This window comes from Prionailurus viverrinus, chromosome B1, assembly GCF_022837055.1.
Source record: "Prionailurus viverrinus isolate Anna chromosome B1, UM_Priviv_1.0, whole genome shotgun sequence".
NCBI lineage: Eukaryota > Metazoa > Chordata > Mammalia > Carnivora > Felidae > Prionailurus > Prionailurus viverrinus.
The window spans coordinates 111,385,210-111,394,998 of record NC_062564.1 but is presented as its reverse complement, the minus strand read 5'-3'; the positions used below and the strand labels follow the sequence as shown (position 1 = coordinate 111,394,998).

Genomic DNA, 9,789 nt, shown 5'->3' with positions numbered 1-9,789 from the left:
TCATCATTTCACAATACATGTAAATGAAGCCATCATGCTGTATGCCTTAAACCTATGCAGTGACGTATGTCAATTATTTCTCAATAAAACTGGCAAAAAAAAGGGTAATATACGTAAGTAGATTACAGTTATTTTTACAGTGGAATATCAAACAGGAACGAGAATATTAAAAACTACCAATATTCAAAACAATGTGAATGAAGCTCGTGAGAATATTTAATCAATCACATGTAGAAGCATAATGTGATTACATTTCTATAAAGTCCAAAGCCTGCACATGATAACATGAATCTCAAACCTATGTTTTTAAAAGTTATGATATTGGTTACCCTGAGGGTGAGAGTGTAGTAGCAGTGAGGGGACACCGAAGGGGCTTCCCGATACTGGTTATGTTCCGTCTGTGATCTGAGTGCTGATTACAAAGATGTATTCACTTTATGAAAATTCACTCAGCTGTATACTTGTAATTTGTACACTTTTCTATACGTGTATATTAAAAAATACTTCAAAATAAAAAAATTTAAATCCATTATATATTTTATATACCAATATCTACCATGTGAATAAATGCACAGGAAAAAGACGAGAAAGAAACGAACCAAAGGTAGTCTCTCATTCATTCATTTGTTCATTCATCCGATGGCTACTTACTGAGAACCTACAATACCAGGTATGGTACTGGATACTGGACAAGGCCAGGTACTGAGCACTGCATTCTCCAGGAGTGAATTTTTTGCATTTTTCTTCTTCTTTTCATATTTCTAAAAAGTTATTGTGAATATGTTTTTACTTATAACTGGGCATTATATATATTTAGTTTTTTTTTTTTTTTTTTTTTTTTTTTATTTATTTTTTGGGACAGAGAGAGACAGAGCATGAACGGGGGAGGGGCAGAGAGAGAGGGAGACAGAATCAGAAACAGGCTCCAGGCTCTGAGCCATCAGCCCAGAGCCCGACGCGGGGCTCGAACTCACAGACCGCGAGATCGTGACCTGGCTGAAGTCGGACGCCCAACCGACTGCGCCACCCAGGCGCCCCTATATTTAGTTTTTAAAGATTCTGATAGAACTGTAGTTCAGACAGTGGTGTATTGATACAACTTTGTAGCCATGTTCTAATAGATGAGTTTTTGAGATATTTACTTATTTTTGAAGTAACATTGGTATTCCCCAGGAAGGCTTTTCCATACCCTTTGTAAAATTTATTCCTTTAGCAAACAGAAATAATAATTTTTAGAAAAAAGTGTATTTTTATTAGTAAGATTTTATATTACGTTCAACATCTGCCTATCTTAATATAAGTATGTATATTTTTTGAAGAACAAATTTTTATTTGGAGTTAATTTATTACATAAATATTATAAATTTTTTATCAATAACATTTTGGGGTAGTAAAAATATAAAAAATATATAGTGTAAAATGAATTTGAATTCATATAAATACAAATTATCTATGCCATGACTTTTTGTGAATGAGATTTATCTTTTTCACTCTTTTTCTTCTGTTTCTCTTCTGCTTGTTTTTCAGAATAATCTTTAAGAAGATGATTCAGCTGTGGTTCACATTGGCTTGCATGTTGTAATCCATCTTCCCTTCCTAAAAAAGAGATAAAATGTGAGACGACGATATTTCAGTCATCTCACACAGTGGCAAAGTCAGAGCTAGTCCTACCTGAACCACTCCAAGCACTAACTCAAGAGTCATTTTTAATTCAAAACACTTGAATTAAAGACATTTTTATATTTTACCTTCACAGTGTTGGATCACACGTCCCCAGAGTCGATTTTTCCGCAAACAGGCTAAATTTCCCACGATCAACAAATGCCTCCTTCCTCTGGTCAATGCAACATTCATTCTTTTTTCTGAATCAATAAATCCTACTTGTCTTGTCCTTACACAGGACAGAATAATAATCTCCTTTTCAGCTCCCTGAAAAGCATCTACTGTGGATACCTGCACGGCTTTGATATCAGGATGATCAAAGTCCACGGCATTGAGTGAATGACAAAGCTGTGGAGGAAAAGACGAGATCACACAGGGAAGAGATCATGAAGAACTTAAGCCCTGAACCTATTCACAGCAGCCATTTTTATTTAACTAGTGGATAATTTTCATTTTTTAATGATTCACATAGATTTGGTAGTTTCTAAAATGATTCATAAATAACTAGATGACAATATAAATTAGGAAACAAAAGCAAAAGTGATGATTTATCTATTGTTGGGGAATTCATCCAGATATACTAATTCAGAGTTGAAAATTAATAATAGAATAGATAAAAAATATTTAAAAAAAAAAGTAAAAACTAGTTAGAAGTAATTGGTTTACATGTACATTAATATTTGCGATCTACTTTTGATTTATTAATAAAATGAAATAATAATGAAAGAACATTTTGGAAAACAGAGATTGAATCCCATCTGGCCCAAAACACAAAGCATACACTGTATTTTCTTCCCTCTAATTTGTTTATTTGCATTTTTGCCCTAACAGCTGTAAACTGAATTTAATTAAACCTTGTTAGGTTTACATTTAATTATACAGAAAAAAAGCCAGACCACACAAAAATCAGAATTTTTAAAAATGTTACACTCCCAAAAGTTTTTTAAGTACCAAACCCAACTACTACTCAAATGTAACTATCAAATATTGTAACAAAACGTCCCAATATTTAAGTGTCACAATACGATACAAACCTTGTACATCTGGGATTTGTATAATGTTATCACCCCGATCACCGAGCCTGCTATTCCACTTACAATCAGTGATTGAATCAGCTTGAGTGTAAAAGCAGCTTCTGCCACATTATGAAAGCTGTTATCTCTTTCAATCTGGAATATGAAACAGAGCCTAAATTATATTTCCCAGAAAGGCTGTGGAAAGACCAAGAAAACCATATAAACAACAACAATAAAATTAAACCAGGAAACTAAACCATGTTGACTCTCATTAATGTCATTTACCTGCTCCAGTCCTTTAACGTTATAGAAACACAGAGTTGGGAGCCATTCCAATAAAGGGCTCCTCTCTGTTTCTGAAATGCCATTCATGAGGTTTCCTTCATAAAACAGATCATTAGAGATAGCACTGATTGCAGGGTGACAACGGTATTGGGTTCTCAACAGAACTGGCTTATGACCCTAAGAAATTTAAATCAAGAAAAAAAAATTAAAGCATTTTTTTCCTTAGGGGGGAAAAAAAGATTAGTATTTAAAAATTTAAAAATATCAACATACTGTGCTCTTAGTAAATGAATTACGACTATGATCAAATAGACTATAAATAACAATTTTTAATTACTAAAAATATCTTCATGGTAACCTATTATTTACACCACAAAATTATAAAGCATGTCAAATATTAGACTTATCTAATAAGTTTGGTGACTAACATTAGGTGGTTTCATAATGTATGTGGCACTAAATTGAAAAGGAATCTTTAAAAAATATATATTTGAGGGGCACCTGGGTGGCTCAGCCGGTTAAGTGTCTGACTTCAGTCAGGTCATAATCTCATGGTTTGTGGGTTTGAGCTCTGCATCGTGCTCTGTGCTGACAGCTCGGAGCCTGGAGCCTGCTTTGGATTCTGTGTCTCCCTCTCTCTGTCCCTCCCCCGCTTGCTCTCTCTCTCTGTCTCTCTGTCTCTCTCTCAAAAATAAATAAACATTAAAAATTTTTAAAAAATGTTAGAAAGACTTGTTGATAGCTCATTAATTTTCCTCCTTGGGCATAAGCCATCTTTTATTTTGAATCTTCAATCTTGTTAGTGCATCATAAAATCCACATTCCATCCAAGTTAGAGCTCTTGTAGAGTATGCTCTGTGTTTGCAAAATGTTTTGGAGCACTATTTGAACATTTTGAATAACTACAAGGTACTCTAATAATAATAATGCATAGTTAAAGGCAGGATTAATGATCACACAGACAAGGTATCTTTTATGGAAGAAAAACAGTAAGGAAAAAAACAGTCCTTGTATTATTTAGGGCATAAGTTTGCAGATGAGTCTAAATCAGTGGGCATGTGAAAACCTTGCCAAAAATACAAAATATGCTCAAAGTACAAAAATTCTCAAATGATTTTTTTTTTATTCAAAGGACCATTATTTAGTACTAGAAACAATGTTAGAAAAATGATTAAATTATGGTATATTCACATAATATTTGGTGATTAAAATATCTGTGACAACAGTGATGATTACAAAGCTAGTAATAACACAGGGAAATGGTTTATTATAATGCAAAGTTTAAAAAATCCAGGAGAGTAACTACATGGTATGGTTTCAACTACGTAAAAATACATATTTTTACAGATTTATTGCGATATAATTGACATTTAACATAATTGTGTAAGTATAACACAATTGTATAAGCTGAAGGTGAACCATGAATTGATTTGATATTCATATATTGCAAATTGACTACCACCATAGCATTAGGTAACACCTCTATCACATTACATAATTAGGTAATTACACTTCTTTTTTAATAGTGAGAACATGCAACATCTACTCTCTTAGCAATTTTCAAGTATATGATATTATTAACTATAATTACCATGCTGTTAATTAGATCCCCAGAACTTACTCATCTGATAACTGGAAATTTATGCCCTTTGACCAACATCTCCCTCTTCCTACCTTTCTACCTCCTAGCTCATGGTAACCACCATTCTACTCTTTGTTTCTATGAGGTCAGCTTTTTTTTAGATTCTACAGGTAAGTGATAACATACAGTATTTATCTCTTTCTGATTTATTTCACTTAGCATAATGCTCTCAAGGTATATCCATGTTGTTGTAAGTGGCAAGACTTCCCTCTTTTTTTATGGCTGAATGATATTCCATTGTGTGCACATATATCAAATATATGTATTCTTACAGTGTATATATTTGATATATGCAGACATCCCTAGGATAAAAGCTGGAAGGAATGATACCAAAATATTACAAAGGATTTTCTCTTGGGGGCAGTGAGGTTATTATAGATTTTTTTTAACCTTTTAGTTTTCTGTAGTTTCCACACTTTCTATAATGAATAATAGATATTATTTTTGTTTCTTTTAATTAATTCTGAACTAGTTCAAATATATAGAAAAGCAAAAAAATATAATACTCATCTGTGTACCACACAAATCTGACATTAGTATTTAGTCATCATGCTTCAGATTTCCTTTTTGTTAAAACATGAAATGTGGCATAGATAGCTATGCCCCCCCACCCACCCCCGCACTCATCTATTTCCTCTACCACCTTCTCTAGAAACAGCTCCAATACGAACTGTGTTTTATGGCATTCCCATGCAAGCTTTATATGTTTCATACATGGGCATGTATGTATGAATAATACACATTATTTGCTGTGTTTTTGAAATTCACATAAATTGTATTTTATACTATGTATCTCTTTGTACCTTGCTTCTTTCAACATCTACTATGTTTATGAGAATTATCTATATGGATCAAGTTCATTCACCTTGAATGTTTTATATATTCCATTTCGTAAATTCAATTCCATTATATTCTACAAATAAATCCACTTTTCAGTCTATCTTTATTTGCCCTTTTAAAATTCCCTCAATAATCGACTTCATGTTTTAAAAATCATCGACAACAGATAAGTGAAAGAACAAAGAGCATAACAGCATGTATTGTATGGTGGCATTTGTAAAAGAGGGGGGAAATATTTTATGTATTTGCTTATGATGGCATAAATTATCACTAGAAGAATACAAGAAAAAGATGACAGTGCTTTGGGGGAGAAAAACTGAGTGGTTGGGGGACAGGAGTAAAAGTCTTCACTCTACTTTATGGTTCCTTTAGAATTTGCATTTTGAATCATGTGACTAGGTTACCAATTTAAAAATGTTTTCAGAATCTAAATAATTTTTTAAATTAAGATTTTTAAAAAGCCAATGGAAAGGTCTGATTCAAAAGAATCTGAACACAGACTTATCATGGAAGTGGTAGAAAGTTGTGCATTTCAATTCAGTTACAATTAATAACTCAAGATAATTGAAAGCTTGAGTCTTCACAAAATTGAGTACAACTCAACTCAAAACAACACAACTTGAAACTCAGTGTCAGGGGAAACTTCTGAAAAAGGTGGAATAACACTGCCTTGCAGAATCCATTCTCCAATATCTAAAGAAACATCTACAACAATATATTAAAAACAATAGCAAAGGAAAAATTCAGTAGCCATGCACCAAAGAAAGGTTTAGAGACAACTCAATGCCATAAAGTTTATAAAGTGCTTATCAAGAAACAGCATTCTAAAGCAGAAGGGAGAGGGGCGCCTGGGTGGCTCAGTCGGTTAAGTGGCCGACTTCCGCTCAGGTCATGATTTCGCGGTCCGTGAGTTCAAGCCCCGCGTCGGGCTCCGTGCTGACAGCTCAGAGCCTGGAGCCTGTTTCAGATTCTGTGTCTCCCTCTCTCTGACCCTCCCCTGTTCATGCTCTGTCTCTCTCTGTCTCAAAAATAAACGTTAAAAAAAAGTTAAAAAAAAAAATAAAGCAGAAGGGAGAAATGCTTGACTTATGATGGCGTTACATCCTGATGAACTCATCGTAAGTTGAAAATGGAAGTGAAAATGCATTTAATACACTTATCCTATGGAACATCATAGCTTAGCCTATTCTACCTTAAACATGCTCAGAATACTTACATTAGCTAGCAATTGGGTTAAATCATCTAACACAAAGCCTAATTTATAATGAAATATTGAATATTTAATGTAATTTATTTAACACGATACTGAGAGTGAAAAACAGAATGGCTGTATGGGTGCAGAATGGCTGTAAGTGTATAGGTTGTTTACACTCATGACCATGTGGCTGACTGGGAGCTGTGGCTCGCTGCAATGCCCAGCATCATGAGAGAGGATCTTACATCATATCGTTAGCCTGGGAAAAGATCAAAATTCAAGATTCAAGGGATAGTTTTTACTAAATGTGTATCACTTTCACACCATCATACAGTTGAAATTGTTAAGTCCAAATATTGTAAGTCAAGGACCATCTGTATGGTGAGATTCCTAACTTCTCTAGAAGTCATAACATAGAAATTGCTCCTAAGAATAGTAATGAAAGAGGGAAAGTGATCTGAGCAGTTAGTTTTTAGTGAAGTGAAGGCTCTGAGGATGAAACATCAAACTGGGGGGACACCTGAAGTCCAAGAATATTCCTTGTCTGGCAAAGGGACAATACCTCCAACTATGTGGAATGAATCCTGATACTGGATATTTAATAAAACCTTAGAATTGAGAGAGCCCATGTAAGCAAAAAAAGGCAGTACACGTTCTTAACTTTTTTTTTTTTTACTTATTTTTGAGAGAGAGAGAGAGAGAGAGAGAGAGAGAGAGAGAGAGAGAGAGAGACAGGGAATGAACAAACGGGGGAGGAGCGGAGAGAGAGACACACAGAATCCGAAGCAGCTCCAGGCTCCAAGCTGTCAGCATAGAGCCCCACGCAGGGTTCGAACCCATGAACCGTGAGATCACGACCTGAGCCAAAGTCGGACGCTCAACCGACTGAGCCATCCAGGTGCCCCAAGACAGTACACATTCTTAATTCAGTTCTATTCCAGTCCCACACCTACCCCACTCCTCACACCCTATTTTCAGGGTACTAAGAAAATACAGAATCTGAGAGCTACCTAAGCAAGAACATCAGGAGATCAAGCAGGAATGGCAACTGTGCTAACACACTACAGCTTCCCCTCAAACTAACAAGATAAAGACAATGCAAACACTATGTATAGAACGCAGCCTAGACAAAATATAACCAAGAAACAGAAGAAAGTTTTCCTCAAGTCTCAACCTTTAGAATATAATCAGAATGTAACTGAGTGAAATAAAATCTCAACAGTGAGATGATGAAAAGACAATGAGATTTAAAAAGATAATGAGAGGGGCGCCTGGGTGGCGCAGTCGGTTAAGCGTCCGGCTTCAGCCAGGTCACGATCTCGAGGTCCGTGAGTTCGAGCCCCGCGTCAGGCTCTGGGCTGATGGCTCGGAGCCTGGAGCCTGTTTCCGATTCTGTGTCTCCCTCTCTCTCTGCCCCTCCCCCGTTCATGCTCTGTCTCTCTCTGTCCCAAAAATAAATAAACGTTGAAAAAAAAATTTTTTTTAAAAGATAATGAGATTAAAAGGGAAATTTCAATCCTAAGAAAACAAACTAATTTTCAAAATAGTATCATTAGAGAACTAAAGGAAGCAAAGAAAAAATGGAATTTCTTCATAAAACTCACTACAACCCAACTTAAAACTCAATGCAACTTCAAACTCAATGTAAGGGGAACAGACATATTAGAAAGCCTTCACAGATAATGAAGACAAAAAATTAAAGTAACATTAATGGAAACAGATAAAGATACCCAATATAAAAATAATTGAGGGGCCTTTGTATTTTAGACCAAATGTGTCTCCGACCCCAGTTCCTATGTTGCAGCCCTAAACCCCACAGAGATGATATTTGGAGGCGAGGCCTTTGGAAGGTAATTAGGTTCAGATGAGGTCATGAGGATGGGGTCCTTATGATAAGATTAGTTTCCTTATTAGAAGAGGAAGAGGCCAGAGTTTTTTTCTCATTCTACCATGTGAGGACACGGCCAAGAAGAGCATTCTTACCAGGAACCAAATCTGAAGGTACCTTGATCTTGGCCTTCCCAGCCTCCAGAACTGTGAGAAATAAATGCCTGTTGGTTAAGCCACCCAGTCTATGGTATTTTCTTACAGCATCCTGCACAGACTAAGCTACTGGTAGAGAATTCATCAGGTAGAGCAGAAGCCTTTCCTGAAACAAAGAAACAAGAGTCTCCAGTTTGAGAGAACTTTTATTACAGAACGATTAGTTACAGAAAGCTCCACACTGAGATATACTGTGGCAAATTTATAAACTTTAAGGTTGTAAAAAGAGTTATTGTATCTAGGTAGAAAAAATAAATCATTACAAGGGGAAAATAATCAGGCTGGCCCTAAAATTCACAGTAATACTTGATGCAACTATTCAATAAGCCAAGATGCCTTTTACATTTAAAAGCAATGGACATTTGAAACAAAACGGACTCAGGAAAGTATGTATCTATAAGTCATTCTTGAAAAAAAAATTGATGATGAAGTCCAAAGCACCCATATGAATGACACTGAAACTTCTAAATATAGAACTAATTCTACGGTCACCTGGGTGGCTCAGGTCATGATCTCATAGTTTGTGAGATCGAGTACTGGGTCGGGGCTCTGTGCTGACAGTGTGGAGCCTTTTTGGGATTTTCTCTCTCTCCCTCTCTCTCTGCCCCTCCCCCAGATGCATGCGCACACGTGTGTGTGTGCGCGCGTGCATGCGTGCTCTTTCTCTCTCTCAAAATAAACATTTTTTTAAAAAATTAAAAAATATATAGAATGACTCTAAACAATCGTACAAATTATGACTATAGAACAAAAAGAATAATAACATAACTAACAAAAATAGGAATAAGGGAAGGGATAAGAAAAGGGGGAAAAGCATGAGAGCACTAATATCTCTACCGTTTAGAGCAAAGCAATCAATCCATCCATCTAAAATCTCTTGTTAGAAGGATCTTTTAGGAAATACTATCTCTTAAGGGTGAAGAAACATTTATTTGCGATTTAATCATTCTTTTAGTTTCATTTCCATTTTTCTTCCTCTGTTAAGAAAGTACAGATTGGGGCGCCTGGGTGGCGCAGTCGGTTGAGCGTCCGACTTCAGCCAGGTCACCATCTCTCGGTCCGTGAGTTTGAGCCCTGCGTCAGGCTCTGGGCTGATGGCTCGGAGC

At 35.8% G+C, this 9,789-nt stretch overlaps 1 protein-coding gene across 5 annotated transcripts in view; it reads right to left on the bottom strand.

Annotated features, from left to right (window-relative positions):
* Positions 1 to 1,364: 1,364 nt before the first annotated feature.
* ZGRF1 (zinc finger GRF-type containing 1) overlaps positions 1,365 to 9,789 on the bottom strand; it is a 92,391-nt gene continuing 83,966 nt past the window's right edge. For all 5 annotated transcript variants that reach the window (XM_047856262.1, XM_047856260.1, XM_047856263.1 and 2 more), the window contains 4 exons: positions 2,964 to 3,140; positions 2,697 to 2,831; positions 1,749 to 2,010; positions 1,365 to 1,596 (listed from right to left, as the gene is read on the bottom strand). In XM_047856262.1, coding sequence (XP_047712218.1) covers positions 1,451 to 1,596; positions 1,749 to 2,010; positions 2,697 to 2,831; positions 2,964 to 3,140 — 720 coding nt within the window. In that variant the 3' untranslated portion in view covers positions 1,365 to 1,450. The remainder of the gene's footprint in view (positions 1,597 to 1,748; positions 2,011 to 2,696; positions 2,832 to 2,963; positions 3,141 to 9,789) is intronic.